Source organism: Mytilus galloprovincialis, chromosome 9, assembly GCF_965363235.1.
Source record: "Mytilus galloprovincialis chromosome 9, xbMytGall1.hap1.1, whole genome shotgun sequence".
Classification (NCBI taxonomy): Eukaryota; Metazoa; Mollusca; class Bivalvia; order Mytilida; family Mytilidae; genus Mytilus; species Mytilus galloprovincialis.
In genome coordinates this window covers 26,576,863-26,600,596 of record NC_134846.1, presented here as the reverse complement: position 1 = coordinate 26,600,596, position 23,734 = coordinate 26,576,863, and the positions used below count along the sequence as shown (strand labels likewise).

The 23,734-nt window shown below is 32.9% G+C and overlaps 1 protein-coding gene across 2 annotated transcripts in view; it reads left to right on the top strand.

Annotated features, from left to right (window-relative positions):
* Window positions 1-23,734, top strand: part of LOC143044714 (integrator complex subunit 10-like) — a 195,991-nt gene that overhangs the window by 130,808 nt on the left and 41,449 nt on the right. For both annotated transcript variants that reach the window (XM_076216801.1, XM_076216800.1), the window contains exon 12: window positions 5,560-5,625. In XM_076216801.1, coding sequence (XP_076072916.1) covers window positions 5,560-5,625 — 66 coding nt within the window. The remainder of the gene's footprint in view (window positions 1-5,559; window positions 5,626-23,734) is intronic.

The following is a 23,734-nucleotide window of genomic DNA, read 5'->3' as shown; positions in this document are numbered from 1 at the left end:
CATAAAACGGTCATTTCAATTTTGACCAACTATCGATAATTAAAAATGTCCGTTTGGGGCCGAATTTATTCAGACAATTTCCAATAGTATAGAGCAAGAGGTGATGTCCGATGTAAAGTTTGTCCCGCCGTGGGAATTATGATTGACGAGTCAACTGATCTGGCTGATTGCTTGTGTTTGTCAACATTGTGCTATTATTGTTGTTATATGCTTACATAACATATCATGTTGTTATTCATTAAATTATCTACCAACTGAACTGAGTATGTTTTTATTTATTCCTTATTTTCTAAATCGGGTTTGAAAATTGTACAACAAAAAATGTTATCACTGTTCAGTACAAGGTTTAAAACAATATCCTTCATTGGGCCTCCTCAATGTTATCTATAAATACCGCATCAGTTGTAAAGGTCACGTGGTCAGGTAATCAATACACAAAAAGAAAAGTATCACATGTATCAAGCTGTACTACAATTAAAGCCAGTTGTCATCAACAGTTTAAAATAATATGGCCTTAATTAACAAGTTAACAAGTGTAGAGTACTCACAGAGAGAAGATAGATTATTTAAACACAAACAAAAACGAAAACATGAGAAAAGTCAGGTACTGACGCTGACTGATTCAATGATGACTCCCGATACACAGAAAAATGACAAAATACCGAGGATAATATTTTATTTATTTTTAGAATGAAGACAACAAAACAGTTATAAATAATTTTATTGCATATAACACTTCTAATTACTTGGACACAAATATCTTATGCATCCCCTCAGTTACATTTAAGTATCCAGCTGATCATTGACCGTCAAAAATATTTCTTTGAAAATGTCCGGCTGTCGTCAGGAAATTTTGGAAGCCTTGTGTGCAATAGCAAATATTTTCAATTGCACAGTATTGCGCAATAGCCAGAAATATCTAATTGCATAATATTGTGCAATAGCAAGAAATTTTCAATTGATTGGAGTTATCTTTCTTTGTCCAGAATAGTAGTTGAGTCAACTTAAATCATTGTTTTATACAATATACAATGTATATTCACTTTTACTACCAACTGATAAATTAAAACAATCTTTACCATTCAGTGATAACAAGCACCTTTTGTTACATTTTAATATTTTATGATGTATTTAAATGAGTAGTTATTGTTGAGGGTGGTAAAGGAGGGGTGCTTGCAAGGAAAAAACGTGAAATAAGACATAATTTCACGTTGAACGTGAAATAATTTCTGTAATGAACGTTGCACGAAAAATAAATACTTTTATGTGAACCTTTTGTGACTGAATCACTGTCTTTTTGTATATATTAACTCTTTGTTTTACTTGATATTCCCAATTTAGTATACACATTTATGATTTAATTGGTTTACGGCTTTTTAAAAAGTATTTCTTGACGATCCCTGCCAAGTGTTTGAATTTTCAAATAAAATTCCGAGTGCGCAAACTAAGACTTTGAAAATCACGATGCACGTTAAATTAAATAAGCAGAACATGTTGAACGAGGCACTCGTCTTGCACGACTGAACGTGAAATAAAAAACGGCGATCATGTTGCACAAAAAAAAACCTTTACCACCCTCATTGTTGCAAACTCCATTAGAAATTTGAATTGAGATCAGTTTTGGAAAAAGGGAAAGAGGGATGTGAAAAAAAGGGGGGGGGGTAAATTTTTCTCATTTCAGATTTCATAAATAAAAAGAAAATTTCTTCAAACATTTTTTTGAGAGGATTAATATTCAACAGCAAAGTGAATTGCTCAAAGGCAAAAAAATTTTTTTAAGTTCATTAGACCACATTCATTCTGTGTCAGAAACCTATGCTGTGTCAACTATTTAATCACAATCCAAATTTAGAGCTGTATCCAGCTTGAATGTTGTGTCCATACTTGCCCCAACCGCTCAGGGTTAACCTCTGCGGTCGTATAAAGCTGCGCCCTGCGGAGCATCTGGTTAATTTTAGTTTCTTGTGTATAATTCAGAGTTTAGTATGACGTCCATTATCACTGTACTAGTATACATATTTTTTAAGGGACCAGCTGAAGGACGCCTACGGGTGCGGGAGTTTCTCGCTACATTGAAGACCCATTGGTGGCCTTCGGCTGTTGTCTGTTCTATGGTCGGGTTGTTGTCGCTTTGACACATTCCCCATTTCCTTTCACAATTTTACATATATGTTGTTTGATAATAATAGTTTATATTACGGATTACAAATGTGTCGAGGTTTTTGATTGGATAACAACACAGAGATGTCAGTATTTATTCAGGAAACTGCCGGGTATATACAATGTTTTTATCCCCAATTGGAACCTCAAAAACGTTATCATAACAGGGGTTACTATGTGATGTAGTCAAAAGCTATACAGAACAATAAGGAATGTCAGAGGCTCACAGAGGGAAAATAATGACATGCTTCAGTCAATAATACATTTTTAATACAAAATCATGCAATTTACACTTTTAATACTTTAAAAATTTAATGTTAACAGTGTTATTATAAATTATTACATACACGATAAAATTATGTTCACAGAAAATTAGAAAATCCTTCACGTATGACGAACATATCAAGTTGGGTTTTTATGCCCACCTACGATAGTAGAGGGGCATTATGTTTTCTGGTCTGTGGCTCCGATTGTTTGTCTGTGGTTCCGTTCGTCTGTCTGTGCGTCTGTTCGTTCAGGTTAAAGTTTTTGGTCAAGATAGTTTTTGATGAAGCTGAAGTCCAATCAACTTGACACTTAGTAAACTTGTTGCTTATGATATGATCTTTCTAATTTTAAAGCCAAATTAGACTTTTGACTTCAATTTCACGGTCCACTGAACATAGAAAATGAAAGTGGAAGTTTCAGGTTAAAGTTTTTGGTCAAGGTAGTTTTTGATGAAATTTAAGTCCAATCAACTTGAAACTTAGTACATATGTTCCCTATAGTATAATCTTTCTAATTTTAATGCCAAATTAGATTATTACCCAATTTCACGGTACATGGAACATGCAAAAGGATAGTGCGAGTGGGGCATCCGTGTACTTTGGACACATTCTTGTTTAATATATTTGTTGTAAAAAACAAAGCCACACACACATACAAGCACAAAATATGATATCTAAAAACTTTATTGAAACTATTTTTTAACGGAAAAGAAATTGTCAAGATAAAAAAGGTGCATTTAAATGGATTACTCAAAATATTAAAGAAACAATATACATGTGATGAATACGCATGCTGCATTGAGAATGTTCAACAAATACCTGCACTGGAAAATAACATTAAGTCAGGGGTTACTGTAATCTGTAATGTATGTGTAATTCAGGTCTCAGATAGGGTTATATAGATAGATTATATACTATGACATTCCCGGCTTAGGGCTTATATACCCTGTCTGAGACCTGAATAGCATATAATGTATAAGGTTTCAATATCATCCTGTAAAAACAAATAATCTTTGTTCATTTAGGAGGCCTAGGTGAATAGATGAATAAACTTTTAATAATTTGGGAAAATGCTTATTTATTTAGGATTAACATAACATCAAATTTAAATTTTTTTTTTGAATTTTCCCTTTAAGTGTATGGATCTCTCTGAAATTGTACTACAAGGATCCATATTACAAAGGAAAGTCTGGGATTGAGTTTTGGGGTTATTGCTCCAAGGGGGGTTTCAAAACGTTGGGGTTTGGTGGGATTTTTTTCCCCAATTTATTAAGGGGATTCATATTTTTTTTTTTTAATTTTTCAAATTTCGAAATATTTGAAAAGTTTCAAGAAGAAATTTTCGATTGCACAGTATTGCACAATAGATTTGTAAGATCTTTGACCCCATTTATTTTGTGTCAGAAACCTATATTATGTAAAAAATTTGATCACAATCCAAATTCAGCTAGTATCAAGCTTGAATATTGTGTCCAAATTTTCCCTAACTGTTCAGGGTTCAACCTCTGCGGTCGTGTCAGGCTGCGCTCATCAAAGCATTTTATTTTTTATATACAGTTCCTGGTAGCTGAAACTTATACCATTCATTCTAGTTATTTCAGATCTTTTCGTAGCAGCTATTGCTAAAAGAATTGCTAATGTTTTGGATAATGTTTTAAAGTCAAAATCTCAGACTGAGAAATGAAAAACAATATCAATTTCCATCATTTCTTGATATTAGGTAAAGGATGATTTTCCAGTAAAATTCGCCCCATTAATTTTTTTACTAACTGTGTCTACATGTATAGAAATCAAATATATGATTTCTATACATGTATACATGTTCCACTGGTTGACCATCCATATGAGGAAGAATATAATAAAGTTTGCCTCAACTAAATGCTATGAAACTTATACACTTTGTTATAACAACAAATTACAGATCAAGTTTGAATTTTGGTGGGGTCACTCTAACCATTCTATAGTTATACCCCTTTATAAATGGAAAAATTGCAAAATTTTTGTTTCCATTCTGTTTCCTAAGTTTGCTTCAACCAAACATTATGAAACCTATACTGTATACACAATACTTACCACAAAACTCAAATCAAGTACAAATTTAGGTAGTGTCACTTTTATCATTCTTTAGTTTTGTCCCTTTATAATGTTGTATGCAAGCAGGGCATCATCTGTGTCCATGGGGACACATTCTCCATTTATTTAACCATAACTGGTCAATTGCACAGTATTGAATAACATGCACAGGTAATCAAGAGCTGTATCAAGCTTGTATGAAGAGTCTGACTTGACCCAAGATATAGATATTTACTGTTCATTATTAAATATTTTGAATAATATTTGATTTCTATACATGTATAACCTAATCATTTAAATTAAATATTAAAAATTTATCATTGGTGTGACATATTTATTTGAATATTTTATGTTTCAATAATAAGCTCTGTAGGAAAGTATAAATACAGTTTGAAATTCATTTAATATTAGTTATTTTGAAAATAATTGCAGATAAGTTTAAAGATGATATTTGTGAAATTATTTTTTATTTTATTTTTTGGTAAATTATTGAAGAATTTTATGGCAATTTTTGTATGTTATTTTTTACAAACTTAATTTCTTAATGCTATATATAATACTTTTAAAGATTATTCCTATATTGTTTATTAATGAACATGTGTTTAGATTTATGTTTTAGCCCAGTTTTCATTATGTTTGATTTCAACAAAAAATAAATATATGGGATAATTTGTAATGCTGAACATCATCCCTTGACAGAAACCTTTGCTGTGTCAAATCTTTAATCACAGAGCTGTATCAAGCTTGAATTAAGTGTCATACTTGCCCCAACTATTCAGGGTTTAACCTCTGTGCAGCAGTCGTATCAACCTGTACCCAGCAGATTATTTTATGACCACCTATTTTTGTTTTTTTTCCTATATCTTGAAACTATAAAAGATGGATAGAAACTTGAAAAAGCAAAATGACAATGATTGCACATGAATGAAGTTGACAAGTTCTATATTATTTGTGAAATATGATATCGATTTCTAAAAAATAACAATTCTTAAATTATGTTTAAAAAACTTTTAAAAGAATATAAGGAAGCTGTAATTTACAATGTTATGTTTTGTTTCAGGGTGCTTACAATGAGGCTGTTGAACATTTACATAGTTTTTCCTCCACAATGAAAGACAAAATGAAGGTAGGATTGAAGAGAAAATGATTAGGGCTGTTCTAGAAGTATTTTTCCCCCTAGCTGATTGGAATGTATATTTCACCTTTAAAAGGGGGATGAAATATACCAAAGGGATATTCATACTCATTAGTGGTAAACAAGCCAACAATGCTAAGACAGTAACATAGAAAACATGGCTAAAATAGAACATAAGGGTAAAATGCTAGTTTTTAAAAGACCGCAAAATTTTTAAAAAATTTGGTCGTACATTGGTATCACATCGTCGTTGCCAGCGTCTTCCGAAAACAAATGATTTCCAGATAATAACTTTAGTATAAGGAAATAGAAATCAAAAAAATTTTAACACAAGGTTTAGAATCACTAAAGGAAGGTTGGGATTGATTTTGGTGGGTTATGGTCCCAACTGTATAGGAATGAGGGGCCAAAAAGAGACCAAAATAAGCATTTTTATGTGTTCAGACAATAACTTGTGTTAAAGTGTATGAATCTCTCTGAAATTATACCACAAGTTTCCATACAACAGAGGGATGGTTAACATTGACCAAGGGGGATATGGCTCAAACCATTTAGGAATTAGAGGGAAAAACAAGTTTTTTTCTGGTTAAAGGACAATTAAGACAATTTCAAAGCAGTCTAAGGGAGGTAATCCAATCCCAATTTAAATCAACAATGTTTGATTACCTCCCTTACACTGCTTGTAAATTATGTATAAATAAATAATGATTGTCTTGAGGTGATTAGCTGTCAATTTATTTATAAAAGTAACTATTTATTAATATTAATTTTAGCCATGACTATATAAGTATGTCATTTTATATTTTAAGACTTGTATGATGTATGTAAAAGGGTTATTATGGTTGCAAGCTTTATTAAAATTTGAATTGAGATTATGACTATATCTTGAGGGAATGATTTTTTTTGGAAGAAGGGAAAGGGGGAGGTGAAAAAGGACAATTGAAAAAAAAAAGGGGGGGGGGGGGGGTATTTTTTTAATTTTTTTTTATAATTTGGAGTGAAGTTGTTTGGAAAAACAGTGGGAGAGGTGAAAAAGGGGAGGGAAGATTTTTAAACGACCGCAAAAAATTAAATTTTTTGGTCAAATATTGCTATCACATTGGCGTCGTCCTGCGTGGTCGTCGTCCGAATACTTTTAGTTTTCGCACTCTAACTTTAGTAAAAGTGAATAGAAATCAATGAAATTTTAACACAAGGTTTATGACCACAAAAGGAAGGTTGGGATTGATTTTGGGAGTTTTGGTTTCAACAGTTTAGAAATTAAGGGCCAAAAAAGGGCCCAAATAAGCATTATTCTTGGTTTTCGCACAATAACTTTAGTATAAGTAAATAGAAATCAATGAAATTTTAACACAAGGTTTATGACCACAAAAGGAAAGTTGGGATTGATTTTTGGAGTTGAGATCACAACAGTTTATGAATTAGGGGCCAAAAAGGGGCCCAAATAAGCATTATTTTTGGTTTTTGCACCATAACTTTAGTATAAGTAAATAAAAATCTATGAAATTTAAACACAAGGTTTATGACCATAAAAGGAAGGTTGGGTTTGATTTTGGGAGTTTTGGTCCTAACAGTTTAGGAATAAGGGGCCCAAAGGGTCCTAAATTGAACTTTGTGTGATTTCATCAAAAATTGAATAAATGGGTTCTTTAATATGCCAAATCTAACTGTGTATGTAGATTCTTAATTTTTGGTCCAGTTTTCAAGTTGGTCCAAATGGGGGTCCAAAATTAAACTTTGTTTGATTTCATCAAAAATTGAATAAATGGGTTCTTTAATATGCCAAATCTAACTGTGTATGTAGATTCTTAATTTTTGGTCCAGTTTTCAAATTGGTCTACATTAAGGTCCAAAGGGTCCAAAATTAAACTAAGTTTGATTTTAACAAAAATTAAATTCTTGGGCTTATTTGATATGCTTTATCTAAATATGTACTTTGATTTTTGATTATGGGCCCAGTTTTCAAGTTGGTCCAAATCAGGATTCCATATCAAGTATTGTGCAATAGCAAGAAATTTTCAATTGCACAGTATTGCACAGTAGCAAGAAATATCTAATTGCACAATATTGTGCAATAGCAATTACTTTTCAATTGGAGTTATCTTTCTTTGTATAGAATAGTAGTTGATAATATATGTTGGAAATTTGCCAGACATGACTATGATGTCATTTTCTATTTTTATTTGCCAATAACTTTATGTAAATAACTTCATTGGAAATTTGCCAATATAAAATGTTGCTGATGAAGCTTATTTTCCTTATCTTATCTAAAATGTTTTTAGATTATGTATGTTGGACATTTGCCAGACATGACTATGATGTCATTTTTTATTTTTATTTGCCAATAACTTTATGTAAATAACTTCATTGGAAATTTACCAATATAAAATGTTGCTGATGAAGTTTTTTTTATTGTTTTATACAATAAACAATGTATATTCACTTTTACTACCAACCAATCTTTACTATTCAGTGATAACAAGCACTTTATTTTACATTTTAATATTTTATGATGTATTTAAAAGAGTAGTTATTGTTGCAAACTCCATTAGAAATTTGAATTGATATCAGTTTTGGAAAAAGGGAAACGGGGATGTGAAAAAAAAGGGGGGGGGGGTAAATTTTTCTAATTTCAGATTTCATAAATAAAAAGAAAATTTCTTCAAACATTTTTTTGAGAGGACTAATATTCAACAGCATAGTGAATTGCTCAAAGGCAAAAAAAATATTTTAAGTTCATTAGAACACATTCATTCTGTGTCAGAAACCTATACTGTGTCAACTATTTAGTTTTAGATTTAAAAAGTTTGAAGAAGAAATCTTTAATTGATTTGTAAAATCTTGACATTTGTTTTGTGTAAAAAAAAACCATGTAATGTCAAAAATTTGATCATAATCCAAATTCAGAGCTGTATCACGCTTGAATGTTTTGTCCATACTTGCCCCAACTGTTCAGGGTTCGACCTCTGCGGTCGTATCAAGCTGCGCCCTGCAGAGCACCTGGTTTTATTTTTTATGTGAGGGGGGGAGGGGGGGAGTCAATTCCCAACTGCAAAGTGAATTGCAGAAAAGCAAAACATTGAGCATAAATTCAAATCCTATAACAAATTCTAAGTTCTCAATGGTTTTGTTATAAAGAAATATTGTATTCTTTTGAGGTGATTAGCTGTCAATTTATTTTTAGAACTTGTGTTAAATGCTAAGTAAGGAATTTACTTTTAGATATTACTATTAAAATTTGCTGATCAAGGTTTTCTATTTTTAGCCATGACTATGATGTCATTCCCTATTTATTACGAACCCAATTATACCTTACCATAGATTCACCTGATAGTTACCTGTCCATTTAAACTTTTGGTAGTTCCATTGTCCCATTGAACAAATACAACAGGTATTGTTCTCTGTATATTTTATTCACTGGGATCATGTTATTTCCATCAATTTAGCAGTTAAACTTTTTACTCAGGTAAATTAATCAATGAGTGATAGATTTCTGTAGCATATTTACCTGACCATATCAGGATATTGGTATTTAGTCAAATCTTAACCGGAATTTGTGATACCAAAATTTATAATATGTAAACAACAAGTCGAAATGTTTAGGCTTTAAATAAATATCTATTTGGATAAGTTAATGCAAGCACACGAGGTATATAGTGTCTTATACGGTTACAGGTTTATAATGTTTAACAACCATATTATATCAGTGTGTAAACGCGTTAATTATGAGCTTTGAAAGTCATGTAGTTCAAGCATTTTTCCGAGTAAGTGTTAAAAAATTTCAAACAAATATTCTTTTATGTGGGTTAGCGTTCATTAGTCGTCAGTATCCTATAGATTAACAACTTCTGGTTATATTGATAAAGTAGAATCTTCCTTGAAGCCTTCAAGTTGAAGGTGGAGCACAAATGCACAGTTAATTAATTCGATTGATGTGTCATTTATATACAAGAGTTATATTCCTTTGAACTATGTTTAATTTCATAAATCCCATGTGATTGTCTACCTTGAACAGGGTTATAATTTTATCTTTAACATATAGTTTTTATACGACCGCAAAAATTTTTTTGCATAATGCTCTCATGGTCTGCGTCATCGTCCGAAGACACATTTAGTTTCCGGACTATAACTCTAGTTTTAGTGAATGGATCTCTATAAATTTTTCCAGAAGGTACAATACCACTAAAGGAAGGTTGGGAATTATTTTGGGGGTTATGGTCCCAATAGTTTAGGAATTAAGGGGCAAAAAGGGGGCCCAAATTAAGCATTTTTGAAGTTTTCAAACAGTAACTTGCGTTAAAGTGTATGAATATCCATGAAATTATACCGCAAGTTTCCATAACATGAAGGAATAGTTAGTATTGACTTTGGGGGGTTTTGGCTCAAAATGTTTTGGAATTAGGGGCAAAAAAAGGGAAAAACTAGGTTTTTCTGGTCAATGGACAATTAAGACAATTTAAAAGCAGTGTAAGGGAGGTAATTCAAAAAAATTAATATACAATGTTGGGTATGTTCGGATTTACCTCCCTCACACTTCTTGTAAATTATGTATAAAGAAATGTCAGGTTTTTGAATAATTGCAAAAAAAAAGGGGGGGGGGGGTATTAGTTTTCAATTTTTGTTTTTCCAAATTTTTGAAAATTTCAGATTTTTGAAAGGTTTGAAGAAGAAATCTTTAATTGCACAATAATGGGCAATAGATTTGTAAGATCTTGACATTTGTTTTATGTCAGAAACCCATATTATGTCAAAAATTTTATCACAATCCAAATTAAGAGCTGTATCAAGCTTGAATGTTGTGTCCATACTTGCCCCAACTGTTCAGGGTTCGACCTCTGCAGTCATATAAAGCTGCGACCTGTGGAGCACCTGGTTTTTCTTGAATTTAAAATCGTTACAAAATCTGTAAATGTACTAGATATTCAAATTTTTCATTCGTTTATTAAAGACATTTATGTATATCTATAATTTCTTTTATTTGTTTTGAAATGTTTAAAATTAATATATACCAATATAAAGAATTATTTTATTATCTTATAAATATGTTTTTGTTACATTTAAATATTCAGACCGTGCAACAACATCAGAAATGTGCAAGGTTAACTCTACTCTCATTATCATTAAGTTTCTTAATGCGATGAGACAAACTGCTCTAAATCACAGATCACAGGCACTTGTTTCAAAATAAAAATTTCCTATATAATACCTTAATATAACATTAAGCTCATTTGGCTCATCTATAATACTAAAATAACGAGGTCCAATTTGTCAGCCGTCGTCATGGGGTAAAAACGACAAATCAAAGAATTTATACCTTAATATAACATTAAGGTATATAGGGGTGGGAGGATATTTTGAAATAAGTGCCTATATGTCACAGAAAAAGCATCTTCTTCCAAGTATTCATGAAATTTCTATCTTTCAAAGCCATATCCTGGAAATTATTAAAAAAAGCTTTCTTTCTACTTTTAATTTGAGGTACAAACAATATGCCGCTGAAAAACATAGGTTGAATTCTGCTGTCAAGAGTTCACTGTTTCAAGTTGTGGTATGCATCATAAAATGTCCAACAATATTCGTCCTTCTACTCGTAAAGACATTTGTTTCGATGATAAGGTGTATACAATTATGTCAGAACTCAAATGAAGCAGAAACGCTGGTGTAACTTATCTGCTTTACTCGATCCCTAAAGACAAATACATGAAAGAAGTGTATTTACGCCTAACACAAACACACATACGCACAAACACAAAACAGTACACCATAGCCACCAATTTATTCCAGAAGCTTCTAACTGATGCCCAATGCTGTAGTGAAAAATTGTAATTGATACCTACACAACTTTCTGAAAAAGACTATAAATGAAAACAGTAATATATCATCTTCCCATAATGATTGAATGTTAGGAAAATTTACCAGAGTTATCTTACTTTTATCACAGAGAGTGGATAGTAAACAATTTTTAATTTAAGCCTAATTATCATTAAAACAATTTTCCACTAACAAATAATGTTACTTTATTCAAATATAAGGACTTTGTTAGCTAAATCTACTAATGTTATTAGATATTATGAATTTTTATGACAATAGATAAACATGCTAATTTTTCTTAGAAGACATTTAAAGGTCCCAGTGAATAAAATATACAGAGAACAATACCTGTTGTATTTGTTCAATATATTGTATTTGGCTCATCTATAATACTAAAATAACAAGGTCCAATTTGTCAGCCGTCGTCATGGGGTAAAAACGACAAATCAAAGAATTCAACTTTATATATAGCTAATATAGGACAATGGTGTTGATTAAAAATTACACCACTCCAGACCCTTTTGTTTCCCACATAATTAATAGTGCCAATGATTAACAAGTTCGGGGTCGAATCCGATACCGATACCAATAGTATATTCAGTTTATTACCTTACCTGTACGTTCCGCATCTGACAGGCGCACCACCAAATGATGTATTCAGGATTTTGCTATATACACGGGTTAAAATCACAGGGGTGACACTACTAAATTCAATCATTGTCACAACGTTCCCAATTGTAGTATTTTAATCAGTATGACTTTCTAAGATGACAATACGAATACAAAAAATCTGGACTTAAGATAAGGTGTATAGGTACAGTTTTCAATTTGTTAGGGGCAGCAACCTAACAAAGAGTTGTCCGATTCATCTGAAAATTTCAGGGCAGATAGATCTTGACCTGATTAACAATTTTACCCCCATGTAAGATTAAAATTTTGCTCTAAATGCTTTGATTCAAAGATATAAACCAAAATCTACATTTTACCCCTATGTTCTATTTTTAGCCATGGTGGCCATCTTGGTTGGTTGGCCTTGTGATCAGACACATATTTTAAACTAGATGCCCCAATGATAACTGTGGCCAAGACTGGCTACATTTGGCCCAGTAGTTTCAGAGGAGAAGAATTTTGTAAAAGTTAACAATGATTCGAAGATGGACAACGATCGATGACGGACACCAAGTGATGAGAAATGCTCACTTGGCCCTTGGGGGGATTTTTAAGGCAATTACTCAAAATGCTTTCAGCAGTTCTCATGAATCTTAAGGGAAATGTTTATTAGGGCCCCGTCTTTAGGCGGGTCGCCCTATAGTGATCAGTCTGTCTGTCCGTCCGTCCGTCCGTCCGAAAGTTGATCAATAAGATTTTATTAACTACGATAATTATTGTTATCATGATTTGAAGTTTATTCAAATTGTTCAAGAGGATTAATTAGGGCCCCGCCTTTAGGCAGGTTGCCCTATAGTGATCAGTTTGTCCGTCCGTCTGTCCGTCCATCCGTAACTCTTTAACTTTGTGTCCGCTCCATATCTAGAGAACCATTATGATTTCATACTTTATACTTTACATGTTTATTAACCACCACCAGAGGGCGTGTCATGATGTATGTACAACTTCCTAGGTCAAAGGTCAAGGTAAAAAAACTGGTTTCAGTTGACAACACTGTGTCCTGTGGTGAAGATCGTGTCCGCTCTATATCTTGAGAACCGTTATGATTTCAAAGTTTATACTTGACATGTATATGAACCAACACCAGAGAGTGTGTCATAATTTATGAACGACTACCTAGGGCAAAGTTCAAGGTCAAAAACTTTGGTTTCAGTTGACAACCTCATGTCCTATGGTAAAGATCGTGTCCGCTCTATATCTTGAGAACCGTTATCATATCAAAGTTTATACTTGACATGTATATAAACCAACACCAAAGGGTGTGTCATAATTTATGTGCAACTTCCTAGGTCAAAGGTCAAGGTCAAAAACTTTGGTTTCAGTTGACAACCCCATGTCCTATGGTAAAGATTGTGTCCGCTCTATATCTTGAGAACCGTTATCATTTCAAAGTTTATACTTGACATGTTTATAAACCAACACCAAAGGGTGTGTCATAATTTATTTACAACTTCCTAGGTCAAAGGTCAAGGTCAAAAACTTTGATTTCAGTTGACAAACCCATGTCCTATGATAAAGATACAATTTTTTAATGCACATTATTCACAGCGGGGCCCACAGAGATGGCTCCCATCTCAATGATAACTAGTATCTATTACAATTTAAAAAAAATTTAAATTTACATTTCAGAGTTATGGTTTTATTAGGTAAAGATTGCATGAAATGCAATCAAAATCTTATGGGACTGACTTTATATCTAAATCTTCCACGACTTATCACTACCTTATTGATACACAAAATATAGTGCACTGATCATAACAATCTATACATCCTGTCCATGAACATTTCCAGAAATTGATCGATGTAAGACATGCTCAGATATTCATGGCACAAAATGATGTTACACTTGTCAAGAAAATTACATAACTTTTGCAAGCTGCAGGAATCTAATATCTGTTCTAAACATATACATGATGTTATTGTTAAAGTCCACTTTAAAAATATGAGTTATCTCCTTTGTCTAGCATTGCTGTTAAATCAACTACAAATTCAATATTTAATATTACTGCCCATTGATAAATTGAAGCAATCTTTACCCTCGGTGAGGGGGGGTAGGATGGTTCCTGATCCCGAAATCCCTGGCTTAAAAACATGAAATCCTGAGGTCCCGAATTTAAATAAAATCTTGGATCCTGAAATTTGAAAAAAAGAATTTCCGGATCCCGAAGGGGTAAATCCCAAAATCCCGAGCTTAAAAACACCCTATCCCGGAGTCCCAATAAAGGTCCTATCCCCCCTCCTCAGTGCTTACAAGCACTTTGATTCATTATAAAAGGGGGGATTTTACAGTTTTCAGTTTCTTTTGGTCAATTTGTGCAGTAAATTTAAAGATTTTTTTATTATATAACAAAAAAATATCAAGGTTTATTTTGTTTTATCAATTAAATGAATTTTATTTAGTTTGCCCATCAACTGATTCATAACAATAATTTTGACTTTTTGAATTTGACTGAAAAATGAACTGAATTTGTTTGCAGTCATGACTTCACTACTACAATGACTGCAGTAGCTGGGAGTGAGACACATGTATCTACAGAACTGTTTAATAATTTAACATTGTATTATCTTTTCTGCTAGGGAGAAACTACATCATAAAAGAAATACTATTTATTGCTATTTTGTGCATGTTTCCTTTGGTCTTTTTTTGTGATAAGTTTTCATATCATGCTACTCGCTTGAGATGGAATATTATCGCTAGAAACTAAAGAAGCATGTGGCGATGCTATTGAAATTGACATGACATTGACAACATCGTCATAGGTAAAATAGCGATAAACAGATTATAATTGGTAATCTCAACTCAATTGTTTTTCTCGCTTTCGTCGTACCGACTCAACCGAGAAAATCGATTTCGTTCAGATGATTAACGATAATCTATAAATATCAACAGAATTATCAACAATGTTATGTTATTCAACTTATGCAAGCAATACACTATTGTTAATTGTTTTAAAATTACAGTAAAGCCAGTGATGACATTTTACTCTGTGCACTCTTTACTATACCAGCAAATGGGTATATTTGGAAAAAAAAATCTCTCCTTGATTTTAATGCTACTGGAATTAAATGTATACCCGTGGAATCAGGATACATGTGGACTAAGACAATTTGGAAATTTAAAGACAATTCAGACCATTTTTAAAGACAACTCTGCCCAGTTTTAAATACAAGGACAAGGTACACTAAGGCCGTATTTGGCCCCTTATTTTGTCCAAAGAAATCATTTTCATGGCATAAATGATTTTAGCATCGTAAAATAAATTCTTACATTTGTTTTTCAGCAACAAATCATATTTTGTCTTCTAGTAAAGTAAGAACCTGAATTTGGATTGGTTGTATATAAAAAAGTGTGTTGATAACATCAAAAGATAGAAAAATGTTAATTTGTGGACTGCAATCTTTTGTTTTAAAAAGCGTCTGCCAATGTGAGACACAGTTATAGTTAGTGATAAAGATGACATAAAAATGGGGTTTCTCAAACAAAAAAAAGAAATTATTGGCTCAAGTTGAAGGAGCACTAAAAAATTTAGAAATATCTTCTAAAAAACAACAAGTCTTGAATTCTGGGGGTTCTTCAAAATGCTGCATCTAAAAAGTAAAATCACAAAAATACTAAACTCTGAGGGAATTTCAGAGCAGAAAGTCTGTAATCAAATGGCAAAACCAAAAGCTAAAACACATCAAACGAATGGATAACAACTGTCATATTCCTGACTTGGTACCGGCATTTTCTTATATAGAACATGGTGGATTGAACCTGATTTTAAAGTTAGCTAAACCTCTCACTTGTATGACAGTCACATCAAATTCCATTATATTGACAACGATGTGTGAACAAAACAAACAGACATAATTAGGTAAAAATGTCAACGTTTACAATAATTTTGTGTCAGAAACCTATTATGTGTCATATTTTTAGTTATAATCCAAATTCAGGCCTGTATCAAGCACGAATATTGTGTCCATTTTTGCCCCAACTGTTCAGGGTTGGACTTCTGCGGTTGTATCCAGCTGCGCTCGGTGAAGCAATGTATTAATCTTTTTTTCTTAAAGTTTTGATTCATCTTATCAAAACCATTTATTACAAACATTATCTACCAATCAGTGGAGCGCAGGACTTCCTTGTTATCCAGGAACCTCACCTGCAAAAGGGTGGTCATTATATACATGTATAAATATATATGTTGGAACATCAAGAAGCTGTAATTTTGTATGCATAAATAATGATTTTCACACACTTATTCAAACTTTTAAAATTATTAAGGTAATTTGAATGATGCCAATACTATTTGAATTTGTAATTTTTACCTGTTTTAAAAATTGTATATTTCATAACAATTTCTTGTTTGATTTGTGGTCATATATTGGTATCACGTCATGGTCGTTGTCGTTGCAGACACTTAGTTTCCGGATAATAACTTTAGTTTAGGCAAATGGATCTCTATGAAATTAAAACACAAGGTTTGAAATCACAGAAGGGTTATGGGTTGGGTGTTCTGGTCCCAACAATTTAGGAATTAAGAGCCTAAAAAAGGGTCCAAAATTAAACTTTGTTTCATTTTATCAAAAATTAATTATTGGGTTTTTTTTTATATGGCGAATCTAACCTTGTATTTAGGTTTTTAATTTTTTGGTCCTGTTATCAAATTGGTCCACATTAAGGTCCAAAGGGTCCAAAATTAAAATTTGTTTAATTTCATCAAAAATTGAATTCTTGGGGTTCTTTGTTATGCTGAATCTAAACATGTATTAAGATTTTTTATTATGGGCCCAGTTTACAAGTTGGTCCAAATGGGGGTCCAAAATTAAACTTTGTTTGATTTCCACAAAAATTGAACATATGGGGTTCTTTGATATGTTGAATCTAACCATGTATTTAGAAATTTGATTTTTGGGCCACATTATCAAATTGGTCCACATTGAGGTCAAAAGGGTTCAAAATCAAACTTTGATTTCATTAAAAATTTAATTCTGGTGGTTCTTTGATATGCTGAATATTACCATTAATTAGATTTGGGATACATGGTGATAATAGGTAAATGTCCAGTTTGAAATTTTTAAGTTCTTAGACCACATTCATTCTGTGTCAGAAACCTATGCTGTGTCAAATATTTAATCACAATCCAAATTCAGAGCTGTATCAAACTTGAATGTTGTGTCCATACCTGCCCCAACTGTTCAGGGTTCAACCTCTGTGGTTGTATCTCAGCAAGCATTTTATTATGAATCACAAAATCAAATTTGCATGGACATGATGAAAATACAATTTCTTCAATCCACGATTATTGGTACATAAACATAGGAAAATAAATAGGTCCATAGAAATTCAGGAAATCCCTTCATCAAAACAAATAAAATGCTTCGCTGAGCCAAGCCTGATAAGACCGCAGTGGTCGAACTCTGAACAGTTGGGGCAAATTTGGACACAATATTCAAGCTCGATACTATCTGAATTTGGATTGAGATCAAACTTTTGCCATAATGTAGGTTTCTGACACAAAATAAATGTGGTCAAAGATTTTACAAATTTAATGCACAATTCTGTGCAATTGTTGATTTCTTCTTGAAACTTTTAAAAAATTTGAAATCTAAAAAAATATTTGAACCTTTCAAACTTTTTTTAGATCTCCCTTTTAGCATTAACCATCAAACTCAATCCCAGTCTTTCCTTTGTAGTATGGAACCTTGCAGTACAATTTTAGAGAGATCCATACACTTTCACATAAGTTATTGCCCGGAAACTTTAAAAATGCTTGTTTTGGCTCTTTTTTTGCACTTAATTCCTGCATGTTAGAAAATTATTACAAAACCATTGTAAGGGAGGTAACTCTAATGCAAAATTACTAAACCCATTTAAATACATCATAAAAGTATTAAATAAAATAATGACATCATAGTCATGGCTTAAATTAGAAAACCTTGTTCAGCAAAATTTAATAGTAAGGCCACTTTTTTTTTATTAGTTGGTTTACGGATCCGCCGACCCTGTATTTCACGATATTGAAATAAAAATAAAAACGATTTTGAAGTTTTTTTTTAATTCCGCCGACCCTTTTCTGTTTGAAGAAGTACAAATAAAAATAAAAACATGATAAAAAAAAGATCGGTCTTTCTTCTTCCAGTCGGAATACACCTTATCGCTAATCCTGGCTGACCCTGCCGCTTGAACTTTTGACGCATACAACAATCGCTTTTCCATTGTGGCGTCAGATATTTTGTTTTATGACGTCAAAATTTTACGGGAACCTGTGTGATATCCAGTAATGGCGGACAAATAGCGATAAGGTGTATACCCTCGGAGTGGATTCGAAAATCCCGTGCGGTTCCCTGTTCAGTCAACATTTCATCATGATCTAATGTGGTGAAAAGGAACCAGTTGAAAGGCGGTTCCCTGTTCAGTCAACGTTTCATCATGATCTAATGCGGTGTAAAGGAACCAGTTGAAAATGGAGGACCAGATACGATTTTACAATACGTACTTGTAAAGACTAAAGACTACGTACTTAGATTTACCCATTAATTGTTGGAGATTTTCGGTGTAAATCTAGCGGTTGAACAAATTGAACATCGCAGTCATGAATAATAAAAATGAAAATTATTTTTGAGATCGTTTGGGTATTTTGGTTTAAAAGGTCGGACCATCGCTAGTTTGAACCCACAGGCACTTGTTTCAAGAAGTTCTATTTATATGGATAGTCGACCTTCCTATGGATAGAAACAAGTGCCCGTGTTTGAATCCCTGTTACAGACAGTCAGTGAGGTTGACGGCGGGTCAACTTTGGTTCAAGTGTTGATCAGAAAGTCTGAGACCCGTTGAAAGGGGCTGTTTTAGTTCCATTACAGGTACTAGTCCAAATAATTATGACGTCTGGCAAGGCTTCCTGGCATCCCAGATTTGTTTTTAAATAGCCTTGCCAGACGTCACTAAAGGGAAGGATCTTTTAACTTGCTGCCAGGGATGGGTGTCATTAATTGGCCTTATTATATAAATACCTTCCCACGGTACCCATTAAGATTTAATGGAACAGAGATGGGGTATGGTGAACAATATCCCAACACAAAATCAGAACATGTATTACTGTCATAGAATGCAGGACAATTAAAATCACTTCAACATTTATAAAAAGGGACAATCACAGGACACTTCGAGATATAAGCTAATACTTATAGCAGTGTAAAATAGCATAAAAAGCCTAAAAAGGACATGTTTTCATGTACCACATATGAAGGCATATGACCTGCAGAGCACATATGGTATTTCCTCAATAAAATTGTATTGTGTTATGAGGAATTTTGTCACTCCCTGATCTAAATTTGATAAATAAATACACAGAACAAAGAGAAATGCAATTGGAAAAGACACTTCCCTTTCATCAGGGACATTTAATATATATATCTTCTTTCATCAATCTACATTGACATTTGACTCCTTGTAACACATTTAATTTAAAATAAAACAGCAAGAATTAATACCAAATTATGAAACGATCTGCATACATTGTTAGTATAATACACTTTTATATATAGAGTAATGTCATTGTTTGTTGTTTCTCTCCATTTTTGGTAAAAAAAAAAACAGCATTAATTCCAATTTTTATTTTTATTTTTTTTTCGACCTCCTACCCTATATTTTTTCATTATTTTTATTTTTATTTTTTTTTCTACCTCCTACCCTTCCTTTTTTAAGAAGAGACAAGTGAGCTTATGCCATCACTTGGCGTCCGTCGTCGTCCGTCGTCTGTCGTCGCAAACTATTTCAAGAATCTTCTCCTCTGAAACTACTGGGCCAAATACTTTCAAACTTTAACTGAATGTTCCTTAGGGTATCTAATTTATAAATTGTATCCGAAGTTTTGATCTATCAACAAACATGGTCGCCATTGCTAAAAATAGAACATAGGGGTCAAATGCAGTTTTTGGCTTATAACTCAAAAACCAAAGCATTTAGAGCAAATCTGACATGGGCTAATATTGTTTATCAGGTCAAGATCTATCTGCCCTGAAATTTTCAGATGAATCAGACAACCCGTTGTTGGGTTGCTGCCCCTGAATTGATAATTTTAAGGAAATTTTGCTGTTTTTGTTTATTATCTTGAATATAATTATAGATAGAAATAAACTGTAAACAGCAATAATGTTCAGCAAAGTAAGATCTTCAATTAAGTCAATTTGACCAAAATTGTCAATTGACCCCTTAAGGAGTTATTGCCCTTTAAAGACTTTTTTTCACAATTTTTTCATCATGTTGACTTACTTTAAAAAATCTTCTCCTTTGAAACTGCTGTATCAATTTCAACCAAACTTAGGCTAAATGAGTTTCAGAGTATCTTAAGTATAAATTTTATATTTTATTTCCTTGTATGTCAAGAAACATAGCTCCTATGGCTAAAATAGAACATAGGAGAAAATGATTATTTTTTTTGGCTTTTGAAGAAAATAGGACGATCCAAAAAACATTTAAATAAATTGAAAAGCCAAAATAATCATTGATGAGAGATTTAACCAAAAGAATTAAGGTGAGCGATTCAGGCTCTTGAGAGCCTCTTGTTTCTTCATCTCCCCTCTTCCTTTTTAGCTCACCTGTCCCTTACCTGTCCCGAAGGGACAAGTGAGCTTATGCCATCACTTGGCGTCCGTTGTCGTCCGTCGTCTGTCGTCGTAAACTATTTCAAGAATCTTCTTCTCTGAAACTACTGGGCCAAATACTTTCAAACTTTAACTGAATGTTCCTTAGGGTATCTAGTTTGTAAATTGTATCCGAAGTTATGATCTATCAACAAACATGGTCGCCATTGCTAAAAATAGAACATGGGGGTCAAATGCAGTTTTTGGCTTATAACTCAAAAACCAAAGCATTAAGAGCAAATCTGACATGGGGTAATATTGTTTATCAGGTCAAGATCTATCTGCCCTGAAATTTTCAGATGAATCAGACAACCCGTTGTTGGGTTGCTGCCCCTGAATTGGTAATTTTAAGGAAATTTTGCTGTTTTTGGTTATTATCTTGAATATTATTATAGATAGAGATAAACTGTAAACAGGAATAATGTTCAGCAAAGTAAGATTTACAAATAAGTCAACATAACGGAAATGGTCAGTTGACCCCTTTAGGAGTAATTGCCCTTTATAGTCAATTTTTAACCATTTTTCGTAAATCTTAGTAATCATTTACAAAAATCTTCTCCTCTGAAACTACTGGGCCAAATACTTCCAAACTTTAATTGAATGTTCCTTAGGGTATCTAGTTTGTAAATTGTATCCGAAGTTATGATCTATCAATAAACATGGTCGCCATTGCTAAAAATAGAACATAGGGGTCAAATGCAGTTTTTGGCTTATAACTCAAAAACCAAAGCATTTAGAGCAAATCTGACATGGGTTAATTGTTTATCAGGTCAAGATCTATCTGCCCTGAAATTTTCAGATGAATCAGACAACCTGTTGTTGGGTTGCTGCCCCTGAATTGGTAATTTTAAGGAAATTTTGCTGTTTTTGGTTATTATCTTGAATATTATTATAGATAGAGATAAACTGTAAACAGGAATAATGTTCAGCAAAGTAAGATTTACAAATAAGTCAACATGACGGAAATGGTCAGTTGACCCCTTTAGGAGTTATTGCCCTTTATAGTCAATTTTTAACCATTTTTCGTAAATCTTAGTAATCTTTTACAAAAATCTTCTCCTCTGAAACTACTGGGCCAAATACTTCCAAACTTTAACTGAATGTTCCTTAGGGTATCTAGTTTGTAAATTGTATCAGAAGTTGTGATCTATCAACAAACATGGTCGCCATTGCTAAAAATAGAACATAGGGGTCAAATGCAGTTTTTGGCTTATAACTAAAAAAACAAAGCATTTAGAGCAAATCTGACAGGGATAATATTGTTTATCAGGTCAATATCTATCTGCCCTGAAATTTTCAGATGAATCAGACATTCTGTTGTTGGGTTACTGCCCCTGAATTGGTAATTTTAAAGAAATTTTGCTGTTTTTGGTTATTATCTTGAATATTATTATAGATAGAGATAAACTGTAAACAGCAATAATGTTCAGCAAAGTAAGATTTACAAATAAAACAACATGACGGAAATGGTCAGTTGACCCCTTTAGGAGTTATAGCCCTTTATAGTCAATTTTTAACCATTTTTCGTAAATCTTAGTAATCTTTTACAAAAATCTTCTCCTCTGAAACTACTGGGCCAAATACTTCCAAACTTTAACTGAATGTTCCTTAGGGTATCTAGTTTGTAAATTGTATCCGAAGTTATGATCTATCAACAAACATGGTCTCCATTGCTAAAATTAGAACATAGGGGTCAAATGCAGTTTTTGGCTTATAACTAAAAAAACAAAGCATTTAGAGCAAATCTGACAGGGATAATATTGTTTATCAGGTCAAGATCTATCTGCCCTGAAATTTTCAGATGAATCAGACAACCTGTTGTTGGGTTGCTGCCCCTGAATTGATAATTTTAAGGAAATTTTGCTGTTTTTGTTTATTATCTTGAATATAATTATAGATAGAAATAAACTGTAAACATCAATTTCAGCCAAACTTAGGCTAAATGAGTTTCAGAGTATCTTAAGTATAAATTTTATATTTTATTTCCTTGTATGTCAAGAAACATAGCTCCTATGGCTAAAATAGAACATAGGAGAAAATGATTATTTTTTTTGGCTTTTGAAGATAATAGGACGATCCAAAAAACATTTAAATAAATTGAAAAGCCAAAATAATCATTGATGAGAGATTTAACCAAAAGAATTAAGGTGAGCGATTCAGGCTCTTGAGAGCCTCTTGTTTCAAACCCACCCACCCCCCTTCCCCCAAAAAAAAATACCACTCCCCTTTTTAGCTCACCTGGCCCGAAGGGCCAAGTGAGCTTTTTCTCATCACTTGGCGTCCGTCGTCCGTCGTCGTCCGTCGTCCGTCGTCGTCCGTCGTCCGTCGTCGTTAACTTTTACAAAAATCTTCTCCTCTGAAACTACTGGGCCAAATCAAACCAAACTTGGCCACAATCATCATTGGGGTATCTAGTTTAAAAAATGTGTGGCGTGACCCGGTCAACCAACCAAGATGGCCGCCACGGCTAAAAATAGAACATAGGGGTAAAATGCAGTTTTTGGCTTATAACTCAAAAACCAAAGCATTTAGAGCAAATCTGGCATGGGGTAAAAATGTTTATCAGGTCAAGATCTATCTGCCCTGAAATTTTCAGATGAATCGGTCAATCGGTTGTTGGGTTGCTGCCCCTGAATTGGTAATTTTGAGGAAATTTTGCTGTTTTTGGTTATTATCTTGAATATTATGATAGATAGAGATAAACTGTAAACAGCAATAATGTTCATCAAAGTAAGATCTACAAATAAGTCAACATGACCAAAATGGTCAGTTGACCCGTTTAGGAGTTATTGCCCTTTATAGTCAATTTTTAACCATTTTTCGTTAATTAAAGTAATCTTTTACAAAAATCTTCTCCTCTGAAACTACTGGGCCAAATTAATCCAAACTTGGCCACAATCATCTTTGGGGTATCTAGTTTAAAAAATGTGTGGCGTGACCTGGTCAACCAACCAAGATGGCCGCCACGGCTAAAAATAGAACAAAGGGGTAAAAT